General features: G+C 42.6%; 1 protein-coding gene across 4 annotated transcripts in view; it reads left to right on the plus strand.

Moving 5' to 3' along the window:
• TNRC6B (trinucleotide repeat containing adaptor 6B) overlaps nt 1–25,515 on the plus strand; it is a 212,099-nt gene that overhangs the window by 151,994 nt on the left and 34,590 nt on the right. For all 4 annotated transcript variants that reach the window (XM_084632991.1, XM_084632989.1, XM_084632992.1 and 1 more), the window contains 7 exons: nt 5,358–5,379; nt 7,363–7,707; nt 14,005–16,332; nt 17,607–17,765; nt 20,488–20,666; nt 21,663–21,737; nt 23,036–23,081. In XM_084632991.1, the coding sequence (XP_084489117.1) occupies nt 5,358–5,379; nt 7,363–7,707; nt 14,005–16,332; nt 17,607–17,765; nt 20,488–20,666; nt 21,663–21,737; nt 23,036–23,081 (3,154 nt within the window). The remainder of the gene's footprint in view (nt 1–5,357; nt 5,380–7,362; nt 7,708–14,004; nt 16,333–17,606; nt 17,766–20,487; nt 20,667–21,662; nt 21,738–23,035; nt 23,082–25,515) is intronic.

The following is a 25,515-nucleotide window of genomic DNA, read 5'->3' on the forward strand; positions in this document are numbered from 1 at the left end:
TCCAAGGGCGTAGAGTGCAAGTACTTCGTTTCCTCCAGGGGATACGAGTACCTGTTCTCTCACCTGCAACCATGCTCCCTCGTAGTATCGGTGATGAATGAGAAAGAGATGGGGCAGCAAGGGCCGGCCCCTAAATCCAAGGAGTCGAAAGGATGGACCCTTTTGGCAGGAAAATCTACGCAACTGAGGGCCTGCAGCTGAGGATAGTTAACCTGCAAGCTATCCTCAGCAGGTACAACTTCAACTCATGGGCCTCCATGTTGAAGTTTAAAGGAAGGCAGTGGCGCGAACCTCCCTCCAGACTTCATTGGACTCTGCGTACTCAGCCGCCCGCACCCTTTCCTCAGGAGTAGCCATGAGGAGGAGCTCATTGCTACAGCTGTCCGGGTTGCCCCCGGGGCTGCAACAAACCCTGCAGGACCTATCATTTGAAGGTGCAGGGTTATTTTCGGAGCAAACAAACTCCAAGCTGCAGTCTCAAAGGCTCCCGGGCAACTATGAAGTTGTTAGGTATGCGCACCCCGGTAACCCAACAACAACATTTCAAGCCCCAACTGCAACAACACTGCCCATATCCACCTCAGCGGAGGCAGGATTTTTATACGGGATGCCTGAGTCTCCTCGGCCACATGGCAGCCTGCAGTTAAGTGGTCCGCCATGGCTGACTGAGGCTTAGGCCACTCCAGGTGTGGCTCGCTTTGTCCTATTGCCTGGGACGCAACAGCCTGGACATAGTGGTCACGGTGCCAGGGCAAGTACTTGAGTCCCTCCAATGGTGACTTGACCCTCAGGCAGTCTGCGAGGAAGTTCCATTCAACAGCCCCCAGCCCTCCTTGTCCCTTGTAACAGACGTGTTAGCTCTGGGATGGGGTGTGCATTTGGGAGACCTCCAAACACAGGGCCTATGGTCACGGGAGGAGCTTCTCCTTCATATCAACATGAAGGAACTCAGGGCAGTACGATTAGCATGCCAAACCTTTCAGGCCCGGCTGCGAGGTAAGTGCGTGGTAGTGATGACGGACAACAGCACTGCCATGTGTTACATCAACAAGCAGGGGGGAGCCCGTTCCTTCCCCCATGTCAAGAAGCTCTCTGGCTATGGGAGTTCTGCATAGCTCACTCCATTCACATGGAGGCATCCTATCTCCCAGGAGTTCAAAACGAACGAGCGGACCATCTCAGCAGATCGTTCTGCAATTGCAAGTGGTCGATCCATCCGGATGTCATACAGTTCATCTTCCAAGGGTGGGGGTTTCCCCAGGTCGACTGTTCGCCACCAGGAGCAACAGGAAGTGTCCAATGTTCTGCTCCTTCCAGAATCAGTCCTGGTTCGATGACGTTTCTGCTTCCCTGGGGAGGCCGCCTGTTGTACGCCTTTCCCCCCTATCCCTCTCATGCGCAAGGTACTTCTCAAGGTCCACAGGGACCGAACAGAGATAATTCTCGTGGCCCCTACAACACTGGTACACCACGCTCCTGGAACTGTCAGTGGACACTCCGATTGAGTTACCACTGCATTCGGATCTGATCACTCAGGACCACGGTCGCCTTTACCACTCGGGCCTCCAGTCCCTCCATCTTATGGCCTGGAAGCCTCATGGTTAAACCCCATGGAGCGTCTGTGCTCAGAACCACTAAGGGAGGTCCTACTTGGCAGTAGGAAACCATCTACTAGGGCCACATATCTAGCTAAGTGGAAAAAGTTCTCTTGCTGGTGTGCTTAGCAGCGTACACTTCCAGTACAGGCATCTGTACCACTTATTCTAGAGTACCTTCTCTACCTGAAACAACAAGGACTGGCAGCATCCTCCATCAAAATACATCTCACTGCTATCTCAGTCTTCCACCTGGGAGTGTCCGGCTGACCCGCATTTGCTAACCCCATGGTAGGCCATTTCCTCAAAGGTTTGCAGTGCCTACATCCTCAGAACAGAGAGCCTGTCCCTGTCCCCTCAGTTTTATCCTCTCCAAATTAATGGGGCCCCCTTTTGAGCCAATAGCAACTTGCTTCCTTCTCTATCTATTGTGGAAGGTAGCCTTTCTGGTGGCCATCACATCAACTAGGAAGGTGTCAGAGCTAAAGGCCCTTACCTCCGATCCACCCTACCAAGCCTTCCACAAGAATAAGGTGCAACACAGGTCTCACCTAGCCTTTCTTCCCAAGGTAGTGTCACTCTTTCATACTAGCCAAGACATTTTTCTACCCTGTCTTCTATCCTAAGCCTCATGCCAGTCAGTAATCGAGAGCAGAGGCTACCCTCATTGGATGTTTGGCAAGCGCTAGCATTGTACATCGAGTGCACTAAGCCGTTCAGGAAATCGAACCAGCTGTTCATAGCGGTAGCAGACCGAATGAAAGGACTCCCAGTCTCATCTCAAAGAATATCTTTCTGGATCACATCCTGCATCCACGCGTGCTACGAGCTGGCCAAGGTCCCAGCCCTGGCACTTACGGCACATTCCACGAGGGCACAGGCCTCAGCAGCAGCGTTCCTGACCCAGGTCTCGATACAAGAAATTTGCAGTGCAGCAGCGTGGTCCTTGGTGCATATGTTCACCTCTCATTATGCTGTTACCCAGCACGCCAGAGATGATGCAGCATTCGGCAGAGCGGTGCTCCAATCAGCGTTTCCTTAACTCCGACCCCACTTCTGGGATGGAGCTTGGGAGTCGCCTGATTGGAATTGACATGGACAAGCACTCGAAGAAGAAAAAACGGTTACTCACCTTCTCATAACTGTTCTTCGAGATGCGGTGTTCATGTCCATTCCAATACTCACCCTCCTACTCCTCTGTTGGAGTAACCAGTAAGAAGGAACTGAGGAGTCAGCAGGGTCCTATATAGAGCATCTTGAAGGTGTCACTCCAGGGGGCTCCACAGCTGACCCGACGGGAGCTGCCAAGGGAAAACTTCCTGACAACTGTGCACGCTGTGCACACACACCTGATTGGAATGAACATGAACAACACATCTCAAAGAACAACAGTTACGAGAAGGTGAGTAACCGTTATCCCACCCCCCCACCCCCCCAAATCTAATGATGTGCAGAGCCAAGAGCTGCTTCACTAGCACCCTCTGAGAAGAAAAGTGACCTATGAGGCTAGCACGCTGGTATTTAGTGATACAAGAGCAAATTGGAAAGCTTGTTACGGAAGATCAGGCTGCTCTTGTAAACTTGTAATAACTCAAGTACAGGAGAAGGAAGCAGCAAGAAGAGGCGGCTAGCTCATTGAAAAGATTATTGATCATCTTGAAACATCATTGTTGGATCTTGTTGAGTATTCAGAGTTCTGAATGTAGAAGTCAAATGCTTGCCACTTTTAGATTGTTGCCCACTGCCTGTCAAAGAATATACAACGTGACTTTCTCCAGTAGTTTGCCGTTATGGTATCCACCCAAAATCCTGGGGAAGATGACATCTGTTTATCTTGTAGTAATGTTTTTAGGGGCAAAGATTTGGGGATAAGGGGAAGAAAGTCTTGATCAGCGGAAGAGGGATGAAAGTCTCTTTGCATTGTGTTCAATAATATATTTGAACACAAAGTGGTAAATAGGTTTTAGGGCAGCTACTGTTACATTTTAAGACAGTGCTGATAGAGGTTGGGAAGTTGTTAAAAATTGTTGTTCTGTGTCAAAGAATTTCTTTTCTTGCCAGTGATGCATTTTTCTCGCGAAATATGAGAGAAGGTAATCTACAAACAAATCACATGTGCAACTCTGCATAACAAAATGTTTGTTTTCTAATCAAAGCTATTGAGGGGGCTTTTTTTTTAGCTTTGTGTCTTTCACGCTTGTCACTAGATTGTCCAGTATTGTTAAATTGAAGTGGCTTCTTCCCTTTCTTCAACATAGTCCCTCTTAGTGCTCACGATCCGAGTTTCCCACAGGTATGTAGATCATTGCAATCTATGGTGCAGTGACAAATCTCTTCAGATTTCTTTTCAAAGTTTTAGCAAAGTCATAAGGACAGAATATCTCATTGGGATGAAGGATGCAATGTAGGGTTTGGTGCAAACGCTAGAAGTAATGGGCTTAATTTGCAGGAAGGAAGATTTAGGTTATGTATTAGGAAAAACTTTGTAACTAAAAGGATAGTTAAGTTCTGGAATAGGCTTCCAAGGGAGGTTGTGGAAATCCCTGGAGGTTTTTAAAAACAGGTTGGACAAGGATGCTCTAGGTATACTTGCCTCGCAACACAGTCAGCAGCTGATGACCCTTTTGAGGCCCGCCTGGGGGGAGGGATGGCATTTTATATTTTGGGGTATGTTCTGTTTCACATACCCCAAAGAGCATCTTTCCAAAGTGGAATGATGCCGGCAGCAATTGAGTGGTGTGTTTCTTTTTATTATTCTTTACTGTACAAAAGAGATCTGGCTAGGTTGGTGTAGACAATAAATAGCCTTTTACTTGTAGTGCTTCTGTTATTCTATATTGTGACTGTACCGTCCAGAATTAGGGACTGGTTCAGCAATTTCTTTTAAGAAGAGGTAACACACAGCCTGACACATGATGATCTTGGGGTTTTCCCTTATTGTGTAGAGGAGCTCATGACCAACAAGTTCAAAACATGCTACAATACAAAGAATTCCAGAGAACATTCCAGTGGCATATTTGATTCTACTGTAGCTGGAAATCTACACTGCGAAAAGAATTTAAAAGTACAGCAAAAGCAAAAATGGGGCGGGGGGTGTGTGTTGACTGGTGTGATCGTTCACTTCAGTAGGTCCATTATAGAGGGCCTGTTGCATTCATGGGATTTTGAAATCTGATGGTGCTGGAGGTATTGCAGATTCCCATTTGTGATAGTGATAATAAGACTGAAGTTGTCTTCTCCTTGGAAAAGAAAATGGCAGGGGAGAAAGGTGAAGGGAAAGACTGCAAAGAGATGCGTTGGTGCTTTTCACTGAAGTTGTCCTTGTAGGCAGCATGAGATGTCACTGTAACAGTGCTCACTTATGGGGCTGTATGTGACATTCTTTAGGTTTCTTTTCATTATGCATTGCAATTTGTTACGGTAATGGTTTCCTCTAATGATATTAAAAAGCCATATTTGGAGTGAATACGTATTTGTACTTTAAAATGCTACAGTGGAAAAATATCTTACAAATTATCATGAATGAAGTACTACTTCCTCTCTGTTTGTTTGTTTGGACCAAATATGTCTCAGAGGTGATAATAAATAACTCTTGGTCCTCTTGAAAACTTTCTTTACATATTTTTGAGCAGGGTACTTCAGCTTTTGATTGTCAGCTGATTTTTAAACTGAGAGGCTGGTCTAGTAGTAATAAATGAGGGCTGCATTGTAGAGCAGCTGTTTTTTCTTGCTTTTATTAACTTCCTTGTTTCTAATTTGCAGGTCACAGATCAAAAAACCAAAGGTAAGGGATTTAATTTGTTTAAATCTATAGAGCATAGTTTTGTGTAGGCTCAGAACAGGCCTTTGTTCTCGACTAAAATTCTTGGATAAGGGAGGGAGACTCTCATGTCCCATGATGAGGCATTTCTGCCTGAGTAGTAAGCAGAAACAACAGCAGTAATGGTCAAGAAGAGAACACATAGTAACATTTTCAGTCAGCCTTCAAAATGTTTTGTTTGAGGAAGAAAAGTAGGCTTTTTTGAATTAAAATATCTTCACTGTGATGATCTCTCATGAATTAGGCTAATGTTGAAATCCCTAAAAAAAAGTGCAGTTTTTCAGAAGTGCAGCCACCAACTGAGACAGACTAAATGCATAGAATGGGAGTGAGAGAGAGTAGTTCTTAATGAGGGAACACCAAAATGAGTAGAATACATTCTACCGCTGTCTGAGTTGAATTAAGAGATGTTAAAGCATTGAGACATGAATGTCAAATGGAGACAGAAAAGATGGTAGATAAGCATCATAACTTGCTCACCTGATTTAAAATATAATTGAACCTAATTTGCATCCTAGCATTGTGAAAGTAGTGGAGGAAACAGCCACTAAAAAGAGGCAGCAAAGGAGAAATAGTAATTTGGCTTAAATTAAAAAAAATTCCTAATAATTTTTGGACAATGAAACTTGCATAGGAAAGTAAGAAAACCCATCACCAGCTGTTTACAAAGATAAAAATGGGATATAACACAATCTATTGTTCTAGAGGAATTCCTATTCTTGTGGTCTTCTACTGCTTTCCTAAAAGTATGTCTCTGCTTGTATTTAAAAGGTGAATAACATCAGTAATGTGATGTTTGGGAGAATAACCCCTTCTAATTCTACTGTTACTTCAGTCCACAAGAGAGACTGGAGTAGTTACAGCTCTAAAATGTGTCCTTGGTTTTGGAGTCTGAGCATGTCTTTGTGAAATGTTTTGACTTCTAGCAACCTGGTTAGGGTATAACAAATGCTACCTTTGTTCCCAAACTTTTTAATGTGTGTGCTTACTTTGCTTCATTTCTAGAAACGTGGAGACTAGAGGAGTGTAGGTGTACTGGTTTTGGAATCTCCCAAGTAGATGAAGATAGTTTGGTTAAGGCACAAGCTCCCCTAGGATTCCCTCATTTTCCCCCTCTTACCGCTTTACCTCTACTCAAAGGTCCTCAGAGAGGCCCTTAAATACAAGCTCATTTTGTCTAGATCTCAGTACAGAGTATGTAAACATTCCTGGGTCAGGCAGAGAGGGTTGCTCCAGAATGAAAGAAGGCATTTCCTTCCTCTAGCAGCTGTGGATTCTACCTGGCTTAGGGTATATTGTCACTGCCCAAAATGATGGGTTTTTTTGTTTAGCTATCTCATTGTTAAAACAAATGTGGGTTAGCTATCTCGCTGTAAAACCCTAATGGAGATAAAGTACCAGGTAGTCTTTACCTTGATGTAACTAGGTGAGGTCAGTGCTTTGACCTCACCTGGCCTACAGTGCAGTAAAAGTGACACATTCTGGTCTCCACTAAGATTTTATAGTGAGTTAGCTAGCGGGAATGAGTTGTCTCCTCGCTGTACAAAACAAGAAACCCACCCATCTTTTTTTTGTAGTGACAACATATCCTTAACGAGCAAGGTAAAAGCTTGGGAACTAAATTCATATTTTCCATATGGCAGCACACAACAGTGCCCCAAAGATTAAGAAATAGGGAGGAAAACATTACAACATTTGTATTAATCATTGACCGTTTACATTTAAAACTTGAATCTGAGATTTCACCCATGATGTCTAAATCACTGGTGATGACATACAAATATGCGGTTTCTGCTTAACTTGACTGGTTCCTTGATGGGGTTGAATTTGTACAGTATTCTGAGAGGAGAATAGCCATATCAAAGTTCAATTTCACTGAGTTCTTATATCCATTTGTTAGGTTTTGTATCTTATAAAATTATAACTTTCCTTCGTCTTGTGTTCCAGTGCCCGAAGTGACAAAACCAAGTTCAAGCCAGCCAGTGGCCGCCAGCCCAATTGGCAGCTCTCCATCGCCACCAGTCAATGGTGGCAACAATGCCAAAAGGGTGGCAGTGCCGAACGGACAACCGCCAAGCGCCGCCCGCTACATGCCTCGGGAGGTGCCGCCGCGATTCCGTTGCCAGCAGGACCACAAAGTGTTACTGAAACGTGGGCAGCCCCCTCCGCCATCCTGTATGCTACTTGGGGGTGGGGCAGGGCCTCCTCCCTCTTCAGCACCTGGAGCAAACCCAAACAACGCACAACCAGTGACAGGAGCACTGCTGCAGAGCGACAGTGGGATTGCAACAGGTAAGGAAAGCTTAGCTGAAGAAGGATCAGGTAAAATCGTTCACAAACGTGTTATGTATTAAAACTTCTAACTTTTTAGAAAAGTTATTTTACTTTACTTTTATGCTCCCCAGCACTGCTGATTTTTAACTTTTTTTGGGGTACTGGTTGTTTTAAAAACAAACAAAAAAAAAAACCCCACCAAAGACATTGTCATCAGAATTACCACACTGGAACAGAGCAATGGTCCATCTAGTCCAATAGTCTCTCCCCACTTCTGACAGCGGACAGTACCAGATCCTTTATAGGAAGGTTTCAGAGTAGCAGCCGTGTTAGTCTGTGTCCGCAAAAAGAAAAGGAGGACTTGCATCCGATGAAGTGAGCTGTAGCTCATGAAAGCTTACGCTCAAATAAATTTGTTAGTCTCTAAGGTGCCACAAGTCCTCCTTTTCTTTTTATAGGAAGGGTATGTCTCCCCTCTTTCCAACACACAATAATGCACCTCTCTAATTGGGTGGTACTGTGTAAGCTAGGATCAAATTGAAATTTGCTGCGGCGCTCCCCCCTCCCCCCCCAACTTATGAGCTGAAATATAAGGTATTTATCCTAGGTATTGTAATCTTTCTATTTTGTACAGGACTTCTATTTTGTTGTAGTTTGTAATGCATAAAGAAATCCTCCTTCATCCAGGTTTTTGTCCTTAGGAATTATGATATTACGTGTTAAAACACATGTAAGAGCACTATGGGGAATATAGTGTGGTGGACCACCAACTTGGAATAACGGTTGTTCCTTAGCTAGCTGATGTGCAGCAGTCTCCAGTAGGCTCGTTAGGATCTTTGATGCAATCCACCTCTCTTCCTGCTGCTGGCAGTTTTTTGCCTCTGTCTTTTCTGGCTCAGCTAAGGATAGTTACAACAGCAGTGCTTTAGTTCTAGTCAGCATAAAATTAAAGACCAAATCTGTCAGTTCTGTAGATATTAGCTGCAGTGAAGCATAGCAGGTGTGGTCCATTTCTAGTCTTGCTGACGTAGTAAGTTAGAACTCCTTCTGGTCCCTGACTTTGTCTGTTGACCATTCTTCTTGATTGTCCCTCCCAAGGTAGGACTTAGTTTCTTACAAATTGCGTGTTAGGAAGCTTTTTAGTTGTTTTCTGTAACATAAACTTTATTTGTAGGGTTTAAGTAATTTGTAGGAACTGGTCTTCCTAATGGTGATATCTTCATTTGTTTTTCTGTTGTGATATTAGATTCCAGAATAAAAGGTTGGTTTTTAGGACTTGCCCTTCTTTGGGACAAGAGGACTATGACAGATTGCTGTGCCCAGTATATTAAATGCTAAGTGAGGGATATATGCCCCTACTCTTTCTGACTTCATTTTTTTGGACTTAGGACCAAGTGTTTTGACTACAGTTGATGATGAAAGAAGCTCTTTTATAAGCTTCCAGGCTATATGAAGAGTCAAGCTGACTTAAGTAGTTCCTTTTTTAAGGTCATGTTCTTGGGACAAATCAAACTCCATTGAGAGATCTCCCTTCTGAGGAAGCTGGGTGAATCCAAGAAGCAAATTCCAGCTTCAGCTGAAGCAACGAGGGCACCTTCCTCAATATTGGGAGGTCAAGGGAAGAAGAAAAGACAGCATCATCTCTTCTCCAAAGTGTACCACTCTTTTAAATCCATCCAGATCTGTTCACCAGGATTGTGGAAGTATTATAGGCTGAGGTCTCCATAGTTCAAGAAATGGGTCAGAAGTTATTTGGTATCCCAGAACCAACCTAACCTGGCAGAGTGGTGGTCATATCTATAAAAGAAGGAGGCCTTATGGATTCTCTTGAGGATGAGGAGGAGGAGGATAATACAAGTTTCTATTCCAACATCATCTTTCAGGCAGACTAGTTATACCAGGTCTCTGTTTAAGGGTTTGATTCTTTTTTTCCAGTACCCAATCTCATTATTTTTGATGGCTTCTGTAAAAAGAAAAAGTAGGGCCAAGAAAATATCATAAACTTAAAGGTGTCAGGAAGATGGATAATCTCTATCAGAGGTGACCTAACAGATCATGCTGGCAAACTACAAAGCTTTTTGGTCTAGTATGACTTTATAATGTGATATATGCTTGTTCAATTGTTGGAACATCTTCCTGAGGATCTGAAGAAGGAGATTAAAGAAGTAGTCATAGAGGGGGCTTATAGTGGCAAAGCATTCTCTAGAAGTTGCCTGTGATGCTTCAGGCATAGATTCCTATTCATTGGCTATACAGCTATCACTATGAGAAGAACTGACTATTTGAAGTACTGTGGGCTGTCTTTGGATGTTGTACAGTCAATATAATCTCAGCCTCAAAACCCAGTATTTGTTTTCCTGAAGCTACTTGGGGCTGATGGTTTCATCTATCCTCATAAGTCCATTTGCAATTTTAACACTGTTAATTATGCCTCAGGATGTCTGTCTCCTTTTGTATGGTGAACTAACTTGCACAGTATTTGCAAGAGGTATCTCTTTCAAATCACCGAAGGTCTTACTGAGAGATATTTCCAAGGCAGGGAGAGACCCAAATCTGAGCCAGTTGACAATCTGAAACTTTTTGAGACCAAGTTACACACACGTGCACTGATTGCTAAGAGTAATTCAGCCTTCATTCAAAATTTCTCCCCTATATTCAAAGGAAGGTAATGTGGTGATGGTGAAGGTGAACACCTATGTTATGCTCAGCAGATTGCCAGGGAAGGGTTTGGTGAAATTTTCAGTGCTGAGAAATGGTTCACCTTTGAAAATGGGTGCATCCACCAACTCATCACATGTGTGGCAATCCATCTTCTGTGCAAGAATAACACATTTGTGGATGAAATAAGCAGAAACAGCAACCTTCAACAAGAATGGGTGTTGAAAGATTTCATGGTCAAGTCCTCTTCTGCCGATAGATCTGTTTCACTCAAATTCTGCATTTTTCCTCCAGAGGAAGGCAATGGTCTTTTGTTGACAGATACCTTCTTATTTAACAACATTGTCCTGCAAGCAAACATTATTTGTACACTATCGGTGATCCCCAGGATAAGTAAGAAAATCACACACCTTGAATTTTTTTTGCTGATAACCCTGAACTTGGCCAGAGATTTTTGTCACATGGAGCTCCTAGATGTAGCAGTGAAGCCACCTTTTTGCCTCTTGTTTCTTTTCTGAATCTTCACTTATCACCGACATTAAATATTTCACCAGTGTCCCTGCAGCTAGTAAGGTGGATCATACATCTGATATCCTAGATCAAGTTGTCTTACAGAAATTGCTGGAGATGCTATTGAAAAGTCCGAAACCTTCAACAGCAAATCCTATGCTGCTGCATGGCAGAGACTATAAATGGACAGCATAAAGAAATACACCTGTAGCAATACCTGTTAGACATTTTTGACCCTCAATGTCTCAAGAAATCAGGACTCTGTGTATTTTGTTTACAAAAAATAACCACCATTATTAACACCAAGTCATCTGCTCTGGTGTTAGCAAAGGTGGGAACCTCAGTGTAGACTATTCTCTAGCTCTGGCAGCTGTTTTTAGTACCATAATCTAATCTAATCAGTTGACTAGATTTGCACTGAGCAAAATTCAGTTAACACAGTGCAGAAAACAGCTACTGGAGTCAGTAAGCAGTCCATATACTGAGGCTCCAATGTCACACCAGGGTAGCTAAAACAATGGCAGCAACAGTGGAAGTTTTTGGTAAATAAAATTACTAGTATAGGCAGAGCTTTAGAGTATGCATCTCAGCCTTTCATGTTCCAGTACAAGGGACCTCCTGTGCTTTTACAAACAAGGTGCTTTTGAAGGGATGTTTTAATGCTGTCCCACCTTTTTTGGGAATACAGTCGAGTACTACCCAAGCTGATGCTTTCTTGATTTAAGCCTCTGAGAGAGTATTCTGTTGTCGCTCCTTGAAGACTGTGTCTTGAGGCAACAACATCAGTCAGGAGAGTTCTTGAGCTCCAAGCACTAATTACTGACTCTCTTTATGCGCTATTATGTAAGGATAAAAGCAATACAGCTTTACATCTTCGTTTCAAATTCATCTATAAATTAGTAATTGGTTTTCATCTCAATCAGATAAGAAACTTGCTTATCTTCTCCACATATTTGTTACCAGGGAAGGTCAGATTAGAAGCAGGCCTTCAGCTATAGTCTTAGGACAAACCCCTTCTGTAAATCCCCAAGACTATTTGTGGGGATTGGCAGGTATGGGGGGAGGCAGTTTCCTTTCAACATTTGTCAAAATGCAGCAAAACACATTCTGTGGATTAGCAGGCACTCCAGCCCTGGATGTTGTTAGAACACATTCAAGTAGATCCAAGGCAAATTATTCCTGTTGTAAAATTATGTAGAGCTGTTCCTGGGAGCAGAAACCATACCTTTGCATGCAGCATTTTTCTCTGAGTTGGTCTCAAGGTCTGAGGTGCAGTTTGGGAGAGCAGCCCTGCAGTCTTTAACTAGGCTGCTCCTCAAATGCCCCACCCCCAAGAGTTCTCACTGACCAGTCTTCCAAGCATGAGGATTTCTGCTGATATTACCTAAAGAAGAAAGAACAGTTGGTCATCTGCCACTGGAATTCTTGTATGAGATTGTCAGTGCAGTTCCACACTCCTCCTATGGCAGAGTCTGTGGTTGGAGTCTAAGAAAAGAGAGAGAAAATGAAGGTGCACTGGAGCCACATCTCCTTATATACCCTTGCCTAGAACATTTCACAGCTGAAGATGAAGTCTACTCTGCCCCCCAATGGTCCAGCTTAACCAGAGGGTTCCATGCTTGGTGTCGAGTGTGGTTCTTGTACTGACAGTCAAAGAGTTTTATTTACAGATGAGCAACTCTTCTTCACTGAGGTCAGCTGAGAGATAGACTATCAGTTCAGCTAGTGAACTGAAAAAGCATGGAACTTGTACTAACAGTTCTGTTTGTTTTTAATAAAAACATTAGTAATTGAACGTTCCCATTTTGTCACTTTTGAATATACAGTTAAAACAAAGGCCCTGTGTGTTTGTGTGTGTATATTAGAAGTATGATGTTTTTAGATGGGTGTGACTTAACTTCACATGACACTAGCCAGTGCTGATGGGGTGGTAGTTAGTATATGTGCAGACCTGTTGCCCAAGATACAAGTATTGTTGTGAACTTCTTGCCCTACCGTATTAGCTCTACTGGAGAAGTAAGATTACCAAATATCACAGTGGTACCAGGGCTCACTACAGAATAAATGAATATAGGGAGATGGAGAAGACAGTCATCTTGGGAACATTTTTAGCAGAGCATCTTGAAGCCTCTGTGGTTAGAATTGGACAGAAAAATGGCAAGCAGCTCCAAACAGAGAGAACATGGAATTAAATCAGGGACCAAAGGTTGATCTCCTTAAAGATTAATCTGATAATGTCAATAGGGCAGTGCAACGAGGAAGGCAGAGGAGTGCTGTCAGACCACTATGGTAGTAGCAGCAACACATTTGTGTACATAAGATAATCATGAAGCCAGAATTGACTGTCTAATGTTATAGTAGATCGGATTTATAGCTGATGTAAACCCATGCAAATCCCATGGATGTCTCTGGACTATATTCAATGCAAGTGTGTGTGTCAATGAAGTATATAACTTTACACTGATTTGGCATTCAGTGTCATTGCAAAATTAGTGTAATATGCACAGTGAGGGGAAGAAAGGAGTATGCAGCAAGAAAATCAACTTAGATTGTTTGATAAAGTGACGGAATGAAGGGAGGGCTTGTTAAATACTATATCCTCCTGTTAGGTGCTTTTCCTGGAACGCTTTCCTTTCTTCCCTTCCTTTTGTAAGTTACACTTGGTTGGCAAAGCCACCGAATGCAAAACCAGTATAAGATGCATTACTTTACAACACACACTCCTATTTGCACCATTATTTTATGTCAGTGCTGAATTTTGTCCAGTACACCATAATTTTAGAGCTAGCCTTAAAAAAAGAATCTGAATTTGCATCAGCAGTGGCCTTTGTATTAAAAAAATTACTGCTTGAACTTGAATAACAGGGCTGTTAGCAAAAGGAACCAGTCCTCAGTGAGGTTTTAAGTGCCTACACTTTAAGTGCCTACATTGAGTGCGAGGATTTTTTTTTTCTGGAACATTGAATGTTTTAATAAGAGTAGCTCATGTGCCATTTTCCAGTGTAGTAATCTGCTATAATCAGCTGAGTTTATAAATCTTCGGAAAACAAGGCTTATAAATGAAAACAATAACTGGTGTTGTCTGGAAATGCAATCTTTAAAGGACTTATAAATAGTAACCAATAGTAATGACCTTCATCTTTTTAGATTCAACAGTTGGAGGTGCTGCTGCTTCAAATTATGCAAATTCCACTTGGGGTTCTGGAGCCGCCTCCAACAACGGCACCGGCACCAACGCCAACCCAACTCACGTCTGGGACAAGGTGATTGTAGACGGGTCTGACATGGAAGAGTGGCCTTGTATTGCCAGCAAAGACGCTGAGTCTTCTTCCGAAAACACCACCGATAACAACAGTGCCTCGAACCCTGGCTCAGAGAAGAGCACTCTGCCAGGAAGCACCACTGGTAACAAAGGAAAAGGAAGCCAGTGTCAGTCTGGAAGTGCTGGGAGCGAATGTAATCTTGGGGCCTGGAAGTCTGACCCCAAAGCTAAATCTGTTCAATCTTCCAATCCTGCTGCAGAGAGTAACAATGGACTAGGAAATTGGAGGAACTTGAGTGGGCAGGACAGAATAGGCCCTGGTTCTGGCTTCAGCAACTTTAACCCAAAAAGCAACCCATCTGCCTGGCCAGCACTGGTTCAAGAGGGCAATTCTAGGAAAGGGATTTTGGAGTCTGATAATGGTAACGCCAATGCACAGATTAGCACAGTAGGTCAGACCTCTAGGGAACAGCAGTCAAAGATGGAAAACGCGGGTGTTAACTTTGTTGTCTCTGGCAGAGAACAGGCTCAAATACATAACACTGATGGACCAAAAAATGGAAACACTAACTCCTTGAACTTAAGTTCGCCAAACCCTATGGAGAATAAGGGAATGTCCTTTGAAATGGGCTTGGGGAACCCCTCCAGAAGCACTGATGCCCCTTCACAAAGCACTGGAGAAAGAAAGACTGGGAGTGTTGGATCTTGGGGTACATCTAGGGGGCCTTCTGGAACTGACACAGCCGCTGGACAAAGCAATTCTGGAAACCATGGGAACAATGGAAAGGATAGAGAGGACTCCTGGAAAGGAGTTTCTGTTCAAAAACCTAATGGGTCAAGAAATGATTCTTGGGATAACAACAACAGGTCTATGGGTGGTGGGTCTTGGAACTTTGGCCCTCAGCACTCAAATGAAAACAAATGGGGTGAAGGGAACAAATTGACATCTGGGGTCTCTCAGGGAGAATGGAAACAGCCGTCTGGGTCTGATGAACTGAAGATTGGAGAATGGAGTGGTCCAAACCAACCAAATTCTAGCACTGGAGCATGGGACAATCAAAAGGGCCACCCCCTTCCTGAAAACCAAGGCAATTCCCAGGCTCCCTGTTGGGGAAGATCTTCCAGCTCTACAGGAAGTGAGGTTGGAGGTCAAAGCACTGGAAGCAACCACAAAGCAGGAAGTAGTGACAGTCACAATTCTGGACGCCGATCATACAGGCCTACGCATCCTGATTGCCAGGCAGTCTTGCAGACTTTGCTGAGCAGGACTGATTTGGACCCCCGTGTGCTTTCAAACACTGGCTGGGGCCAAACTCAAATTAAGCAAGATACAGTTTGGGATATTGAAGAGATGCCAAGGCCTGAGGGGAAATCTGATAAAGGAACTGAGGGGTGGGAGAGCTCTGCCACACAGACAAAGAACTCAGGGGGCTGGGGAGATGCACCCAGCCAAAGCAATCAAAACAAGTCTGGATGGGGTGAGCTCTCAACCCCCACAGAGTGGAAGGACCCCAAAAACACAGGAGGGTGGAATGACTATAAGAACAACAATTCTTCTAGCTGGGGAGGAGTAAGATCAGAAGAAAAGACCTCTTCCTCTTGGAATGACAGTTCCAACAAGGATCAAGGGTGGGGTGGACGGCAACCTAATCAAGGATGGTCTTCAGGAAAGAACGGTTGGGGAGAGGAAGTTGACCAAACGAAAAACAGTAATTGGGAAGGTGCAGGAAACAAACCAGTGTCGGGTTGGGGTGAAGGTGGGCAAAATGAGATTGGGACTTGGGGTAATGGTGCAAATGCAAATGCTGCTTCAAAGGGTGGATGGGATGATTGTAAAAGAACGCCAGCATGGAATGAGACTGGTCGACAGTCCAATTCCTGGAATAAGCAGCACCAGCAGCAGCAGGAGGCTTCTGGCTCCTGGGGTCCTCCACCACCACCACCTCCAAGTAATGGGCGACCTCCAAATCCAAACTGGAACAGTGGGCCACAGCCAGCTGCCCCCAAGGATGAGGAACCCAGTGGCTGGGAAGAACCGTCTCCACAGTCGATCAGTCGGAAAATGGATATTGATGATGGCACTTCAGCATGGGGAGACCCTAGCAGTTATAACTACAAGAATGTGAACCTGTGGGACAAGAACTCGCAAGGGGGACAGGCTCCACGAGAACAAAGCCTGCCTACTCCAATGACTAGCAAATCAACAGCATCAGGTACTGTTTTGCTTCCTTCTCTTCAGTAGAGTATGAGAGACTAAATGTCTAAACCAGGGGTTCTCAAACTGGGGGTCGTGACCCCTTGGAGTCATGAGATTATTATGTGGGGGGGTTGTGAGATGTCAGCCTCCATCCCCAAACCCTGCTTCACGTCCATCATTTATAATAGTGTTAAATGTAAAAATGGGTTTTTAATTTATAAAGGGGGGGCACACTCAGGCTTGCTGTGTGAAAGGGGTCACCAATACAGAAGTTTGAAAACCATTGATCTAAACAAATGTTGAGTATGCAACCTCCAAATCCATAGCTAGTTTTACCCCATTAGCAAAATTAAACTCTCATTTGAGTATTTGGCTTGTGCGTGTTGATAACTTATCAACCGTTCTGTTCAGAAAAGTGACTGTAAAAATGGAACCACTGAGTGTCACCATTATTGTACTTTAATGACTTCCATCTGAACATTGCTCCGTTTTACAAGTAAAAGGGTGTTTTCTTTAGCTAACTAGCCTGCAAACTCCACCTAAGCTCTGAGAGGCAAGATATGTTCTTATTTGTGCATCATTACCAGTAAAAGATTTTGCAGGCCAAATTCTGCCCTCACTTATATCTGTAAAACCCTATTGTCTTCAGAGAAATTGCACGTATTCAACTTAAAACATGATTGTGCTCTGCATTTAGAATTTAGTTAATAATCGAGATCATATGTGAGCCAGATTATAACCTGTTTTACTCTCCCATAGCTGTCCTGTGCCATCAAGAATAAAAAATAGTAATTTTTTTTTTGCTTCTAAAGTAAGCAGCTAAGAGTGAGAATACAGAGAGTAGAATGATAAGGTGCCATTTTTACATAGTAATTTTTCTGACCATGTCACACTTTAAAGGATATTTATTTTTTGATGTGCACTTAAATTTATCCCTGTTCTTCAGTATATTAAACTTCCGTACAACCTGGTACTAATAACTGGTCATGGGAAAAGTTATCTGAGTACGTTAGCATCAGGGATAGGCTTCATATCTAACTTGATACTATAGTAATATTGTTTTTCATAGCATTTCTAAAGTGAAGGTCCTCTTCCTTTTCATTCCTAGAACTGAGAGTCAGGTCCCTGCCCTGGCTGTAGTGTTTGCAACTGAGTAATCCCAGTTTACGCTTTTTAATAGCATGAGCTACACCAGAAAAGCAGAAGCAGTAGGTTTTTTGGTGATGCTGTGCTGAATGTCAGTGAACAGTTCGTAAACTGTCCATAATGAAAACTCTCTTCTTTGTGCAGTCTGGAGCAAAAGCACACCACCTGCTCCAGATAATGGTACGTCTGCCTGGGGTGAGCCAAATGAAACCAGTCCCGGGTGGGGTGAAATAGATGATACAGGAGCATCGACAACAGGCTGGGGGAATGCACCTTCCAACGCCCCGAATACCATGAAACCTAGTGAGTATAGGCCAGTAATCAGCCATTTTTATAATGATGCTATAGATTTTAGTATCTGACTTCTGTATGTGGTTCACCTGCATATTTAGTGCATCCCGTCCCGGTGAGGACCAGAAGAGACACTAAATGGTTTCTAAGGTGCTGATGGTGGTGGTTGAGTAAAAGTGCTTACAAATGACTAAAAACTATCAAAAGCAAGACAGAATCTTAGTTTACAGTATAGGTATATGAACAGCTTTGATCTTATTATTGATACAACATTTGGGCATCTCAACCAGGTGAATTAGTTGCTTTTTCTTTCTCAAAAGGACCTCCTCCCCATGCCACATACCCAAATACTTCATAGTAGGGAACTAGCATCCAAGATAAATCCCCTTCTCTTGTAATATCAGAATTATGAACTTGCAGTTTATCCTTAGCCAAAAACTCTCTATTGTAGATCATGGTAATACAGGCAGAAGGTCTATACGCTGCAGCAACAAGTTTTTTCTCGTTCTAGTTTTATGGCTAGTAAAAGCTATATTTTAAGGCTGAGAAGGCTGCTTTTTTAACTCCCTGTTTTCACTTGCTTGTAATTTTCTGGGAATTATTGTTGGGGCTCAGTCTTCACATGCCCAAAGATTAGTTTTCAATAAATAAATAAATAAATCAGAGCAGAATAGGTACAGACTTTGTTATATAAGCATGAAAAAGTTTTTGCATCTTTTAAAATAATTCAAAGCTTTTTTGTGCTCAAACCAAATGACTAGCCTTTTCAGTTGTTTGCTTAGATATATTCACCAGTGAATGAAGTCCTGCTGAACTTCTGAAAAACATGATTTTGGTAATTTTGAAATTAGAATGACTGTTATATGATTGCACATATATAGGGTTTTGTGGAAATCCTTTCTACCAGCACAGGTAGTGTATTTTTAAGGGGAAAAAGTATGTGTGGGGCGGGGGAGTTAAAAGCAAACAAACAAAAAAGTGAATACTGCATTGCAAAATTCTTCTCAAAGCAAGTAACTCTTATTTGATGGGCAAGTAAGGCATGTGTTTGTGTACACACTTTTTTTCATGCTTGTATAACAAGCTACATATATTTAATGCACACTCACACACACAAACACACATTGAAAATCAGCACCATGATTAAAGATGTTGGGAAGTCGATTTTGTGCCTGGGCTGGTTCATCGACTGGGTACTTTTATAGGACATCGTTTAGAGTGTGAATTCAGATACACAGATCAAGACATTTAAAAGGAAAAGTTCCCACAACAGTGATGTCACCTGAATAGTTAACTGTGTATGTTAAGTTACTTGTTTAACTTTATACATAGGAATAAAAAATATTATTGTACATATTTTCAGTATAGCAGTTATTCTTGCTATGGGAACATTACCTTTCGAGTTTCCTGATTTGTGTATTCAAATTTTCAGCCACAATATGCATTAAACCCCCTTATTCCTGATTTCCCCTCTCCCCCCTCCAAGACCATTCAAGGCTTAAGCAGGAGAAAGATGATGGAAAACCAATTTTGGGAAGGTAGGTAGGTAGGTGGAGTGGCAAGGCAAGGGAGGAGCAGCATGATGAGTCGAGTAGTAGTGGGAAGGAAGTGTTGGTCAGCAGACAAGGTAGGGGTTGAGAAACATGTTGGCTGGGCAGAAGTAACTGCAGTTACACGGTTGGGTAGGCCAGCTGGCATAGGAGGGAGTAGGAGGTAGTTAGGCAGCCTAGCTGGGGAAGGAACACGCCGTCTCTAGTTTTGTAAGATGAAATGGTTGTAGCATTTGAGTAGCAATGCAACCCTTTGTTTAAATGGCAACACCAACATGTCGCTAGAGTGAACCAAGACATTAACCTCTTGTTTTCGCGTTTTGTTACTTTGGTGCGCATATGTTGAAACATGAGCAATACTTAAGGTACCTCTCCCAGATTATTCTGCTCACTTCTTAATCTGAACAGAAACTGATCCTGCATTTCTAAGAGTTCATAAGGAGAATGCCAGTAGTTTTTATATCGGATCCTAGTAAAAATACAAACAGTGTGAAGATGCATGGTGTATTTCTGTGTGGAAAGTTTTCAACATATCAGATTTCTGACCAGTGTCTGAGAATTAAATCTGAGTTTTCCAGAACAGAGTTCTATTGTCAGCCATGCTTAAAGGTCAACATACTAGTAGTTTGATAGAGAAATGTGATGAAGGTTTTAATACTGGGGTTTTTTTTCTAATAGAGTGTTAAGGACTTTGAAGGAAAAAAATTTGCACTGAAAACTGGATTTTGATATAGGTTAACCAGATGGACTAAATTCCTCAATTACGTTAATTTAAGAGAGCCTCTGGAATCCTTTCCTCTACACTGGAAATTATGAGCTCCTTGTAGGAGGTCAGTTTCTTTATTGAGAGAAGGGACGTTTCCCCTGTAAATTTAAAGTCAAAGGCATTTGATATGTTTGAAGCTAAAGTGCTCTTACAATACAAAATACTTGAAAAATATAGCACACTACTCTGCACTAATAAATCTTTTAGGTGTTGTGCTTTGTGCAGTTTTCTGCATTAGAATAAAATGAAGGAAAGTTTTGGGTTTTTTTTAGATTAATAACAGCAGTTGTGTACTAAACATCCCACTGATCTTGCCATAGAATGTCATAAAATTTGTCTGTTAGGAGTTGTATTGGCTCACTTTTGAAATATATATAGTTATATCTGTGTGTGTATATATATTTTTTTTTCCTTGAAGGTTCGAAATCTATGCAAGATGGCTGGGTGGAGAATGATGGGCCAGTAACAGGAACACGTCATTCAAGCTGGGAAGAGGAGGAGGAAGGAGGAGTCTGGAACACAGCAGGCTCTCAAGGAAGCAGTTCCTCCCACAACTCAACAAACTGGGGACAAGGAGGAAAGAAACCACAAATTAAGGTAAGAAACCTCATGCTTGAATGATCTGTAATGGCCATATACTCTTGAAAGCAGATATAACTAATATGTTATGCACTTCTCTTTTATAAACAAGAACTATTGTAGTGGAGAATTCATCTGTAGAAGTGCAGTTGCGGTCGTGTGTGATGTGACACACTCTTGTTTTTATGAAATATGGCTATTAAGACTTGTAACTCCAACAGAGATTGCCAGAAACATTGTGGCATGGGTGCTGCAGAGCCATTACAGAATGAGACTGAGCAACAAGTGTCCAAGGGTTATCGCTCTTTGGGTGACACATCACGCTACATTAGGCTGCTGCTGCCTCTCCTTACACAGCCTGTTGAAGTTCTGATTCCATTCTCACTTCTGGTAGTAACACACTCTTATTTCTGCTCGATTTTGGGTTCGCGCCTTTGTTCTTATTAACTTGTGGCAGCAAACAGAAGTAAATGACTCTGCACTTGGCTGCAACACTGATCTAACTGCTCTGCAGAGGATAGAGCATGTGAGATGTTCTTTTGTAGTGTTGAGTACTGAGTTAAGATTAAGAAGACTACCTATAGCCAGGGGCTGGGCTTTGGCTGCTCCTGGGCTAAGATAAGGTGCAAAACAAAACAGTCTTATTGTGGTGGTGTATGGATTTCTCAGTTTCTGCTTTGGACAAATTGATTCCCTTTCATTTCAATCTCTATTTCTTGCTTCTTTTTTTAAAGACACTTCATTTTTTATCCTAAGCACAAAAGCAATTATCTGTAAACTTTTCAGCTTTTTTTTTTTAAAGTGTTATGTTGCCAATTTCTGCTTTCAGTTTTGTTTTTGATCATTCACAAATCATAACAGGACCAAATTGAAAGCCAATTGAATTCAGCACAATGCTGATTGAGAGGAAGCTTCTGAAAGGAAGCAAAGCAGAGACCTCTACATAAAAGGAAGTATGAAAATGGAGGAAAGATAAGGAATCTGTTTAATTACATATCTGTTCTTGTTTTTTAGTGTTCATTAAAAGGAGGAAATAGTGATTCGTGGATGAACCCTTTATCCAAACAGTTTTCAAACATGGGATTGCTAGTAAGTGGCTTTTTAAAAATGTCATAATCCAATTGAGAAGCACTGATATTTGTGTAGTAAGCAAAATTCTAAATTCAGATATTCACCAGCCAGTGTTTATTAACTAATTGCATTTTCATTCCCATTCTTTTATTCCAATACCGATAGTTGGTGGCCATTTCAAACTCCACTTACTAGTCAGAATATTTCTTTCTGGAAACTAAAATACTTTAAAAATCCAAGTGGATTTCATGGTTGCCACAGTTGTGGGGTTGCAATTCATTTGCAAACAATGGATGGTCTTGTGCTTAAGGTGCTGGACTAGAACTGTGGACATGTGGGCTTAATTTCTGGCTCTGCCACAGACTTGTGTGAATTTGGGCAAGACAATATCACAGTACCTCAGTTCCCTGTCTGTAAAAAGGGGATATTTTCTTTATCCCACCCTTTTTCTTGTCTATTTAGAGTGTAAGCTCTTTGGAACAGGGACTTTTATGTGTAGTACAGCACCTAGCATAGATACAGCCCCAGTAATGGGGCCTCTAGGTGGAGCTGTAAGACAAATGCTACATCATTGTCAGTGGGAAGGTGCAGAGATCTGTGATGCCTTCTTTTCGTTGAAAATATGGTTCACCTATGAAAATGTTCAAGAATCCCAGACACACCACTTAATGGAGAGATTTGCATTTTTCAAAACACTATACACCATTAACTAATGTATCCTGTGAAGTAGCTATTTATTCTCATTATAGAATTGGGGAAATTGTGGTGCAAAGGTGCTGTGACATGTGACAAGCAGAATGTCGCTGGCAGAGCTGGGATTAGAATCTAGGAGCTCTTGGCACCCAGTCTCAAATTCAGTCCACTAGATCATGCTGCCTCTTAAAGTTATGGGAACACCCTGTCCCAGACTGCCAACAGAAGAATAATTTGGCAGCACATTTTAAGATTTGATGACTTGACAAGTCACGAGAAGAGCTGTCATTCTGGCTGCTACTCTCATAATTTGATCCCTTGACATGAGGACAGAGGTTAATTTCTCAGAGCAGCTGTTCGGACATCTCTTTCTGTCTGTGGCATGATGAGTTCATGTGTCTAGTGGCATTTTAGGAAATTTAACACCAAATACAGGTGGGATTAGGTGTGTTCAAGGTTGCATCAGGATTGTTTTTCTTTGATATAGTTTAGGACATTACTTTCATTCACACTGGCACACCCTTCCACATTTCCAATACACATCTTTAATGAAGGCTGTTTCTGCTGTGTTCTCGAACTTTGCTGAGGAGTCAGACCAGTGTCTTTTTTTGCTCTTCTTTCAGAGTCAAACTGAGGACACTCAAGGCAGTAAGATGGACTTGTCTGTAGGTGCGTATAACTTCATTAAAATGCATTTGGCATGATGGCTGATATTATGCGTGTGACATGCTTATCTTTAGGAAGGGGCACATTTCATTGTTTATGAGCTTTGTTCTTTAATAGCAGGATAGAGCAGCAGCATCCAGCTTGTTGGCTGCAGGATTTATACAGATAATGCAGCTGCTGCTGATGAGACACACTGGGCTGGGGAATATCTGCATAGAATGGAGGGGTGCTTAAAAAAAAAAATTGATGTAGTGCTCAGTTTTGTTGCTTCCAGAAGGTGGAGCATCCCTTGTCACATGACTTTGCTAGGTGGAAAAGGGAAGTCTACTAGCTGTTGGTATTAGGACATCCCAATTACCAGTCCCTTAGGACTGATAGGCAGGAAAAGAAAGTCTCTTTATTGTACTTTAATGCTCCTGAGCTGCTGCTGAGTAGGAATAGATTTATCACCCTTGATGGCCTGACCACAAACATCAGGGATCTTTAAATGGGTCATACTGTGTGAGGGGTGTCGTCATAAATGATAGTTGGAAGTGGTCTCTTGGATTATCTGGTCTAGGTTTCTGTATCAATTTTATCTAATCTCAGTTGATTGCGTCCTAATTTGCCATAACTTCCTTGTTAAGCAGACTGTTTCACTAGACTAGATGATTGACTTTGTCACCAGAAATGCTTTCCTAATTTCCACGTTGAATATCTACTTAAATGCATTGTTCTTCTCCAAGTGGCCTCTGCGTATTCACACTTGTGGGATTGAGGTGCCTGGTATCTTCTGGTGACTAGTGTCCATTAAAGCCACTCACATCCCTCTCGTTTCTATTCTCAAAGATTACAAAGGTATAGAAGAGGGAGTGGCCCGTTCAGTTCTTCCTAACCACCGCACTTACAGCAAGCTTGTATCGCACACTGTGTCCTCAGCACTTCCCTTCATAGTTCGTTTGTGTTTGTTTTTTGTTGATACTTTGGAGTCTGTTTTTGTTTCCAGTTAGATGGTCAGTATGTTAGTTAGCTTTTCTTGGGGTGGGGAAGAGGAGGAAGAGGCTCTGATAGCATGAATATGCTCTGAACCCACAAAAGCAGGTGGCCCGCCTCATCCGCCTGCTGACAAAGGAAGCTCTTCAGGGTCAATTGACTAAGGCTGGCATTGTACATGTCCAGTATTGATACTGGAGATCAGCTCACCATAGTGGCTCCATGCGTATCGTAAATGGCACCAAGCTCCTTGCATCCTTCCTGCTCAACCAAGTCCAGTGCCAGAGAACCAACACCTCTTGGCTCTAGAGAACCATGTGCCAAAGTAGTTCTGGTCACTGGGTCCATCCAAGTCAGCAGATTCCAATGCTGAGGACTGCACACCATCAACTGAAGAATCATTTACCAAAGTGGTTCTGTGCCCAGCATGACTGGCACTGAGGTCCCTGGATCTCCAAAAGTGGTGCATGAATCCACCCCCATTTTTACACTGTGAACAGCTGAGGAGATGTGGGTCAGGACATTTAAGATATGCTTTACTATGAAAGGCAAAGAAAGAACATACCCATCAGAAGAAGTCCCAGATGGTTAACTGGGGTACTCACCTTGATATCCAACCTCTTCAACTCTACAGTGAATGACCTCCACATTAATGTAGTAGAGTGGAGAACTATCTGTCTGGCGTACAAATTTTTCTCCCTTTGATCAAATCCAAACCTGTTCAGATTCTAATAGACACCACAGTGCTGTATTATGCTCATTGCCATGGAGGGTTTTGATCTAGCCCAGTGGTTCTCAAACTTTTTTTTTCGCAGTCCACTTGAAAATTACTGAGGTTCTCAGCGGACCACTTAATGATCTTTCCAAATGTTGTTTGTACTGTTAGCTAACTATTGTAAAGCGCTTTGGATAAAAGTGCTATATAAAAAAACCTTAATAATAATTAGCTTTCTTCTACAAATAAAAGCACACAACTGATACTTTAATATCAGTAGTCTTACCTTTCTAATGTGATGGATGTGCCCTCTCTCCCCTACCATGGCAGCCCCCGAGCTGGGGCTGGATAGGATGGGGGGGGTCTCCATCTTTTCCCCTGCCGCAGCAGTGCCTGAGCTGGGACTCCTGTTTTTGAGTCCCTCCGGTGGCGGCTCGACCCACAAGCAGTATGTGTGGGAATACCCTTCTCCAGGCCTCAACCATCACTGTCCCTAGTCACAGATGCATCGACAAAGGAATGGGGGGCGCACCTAGGAAGACTCAGGACCCAAGGTCTTTGGTCCCAGGCAGAACTTTCGCTGCACATCAACATCAGGGAGCTGCGTGCAATTTGCCTCGCTTGCCAGATGTTTCAAACCCATCAGCAGGGCAGATATGTATCAGTATTGACGGACAATACCACAGCAATGTTTTATATAAACAGACGGGTGGTGCTCACTCCTCTCCCTTGTGTCAGGAAGCCCTCAAG

Source organism: Lepidochelys olivacea, assembly GCF_965140295.1.
Source record: "Lepidochelys olivacea isolate rLepOli2 genome assembly, chromosome: 1".
In the NCBI taxonomy this organism is placed as follows: domain Eukaryota; kingdom Metazoa; phylum Chordata; order Testudines; family Cheloniidae; genus Lepidochelys; species Lepidochelys olivacea.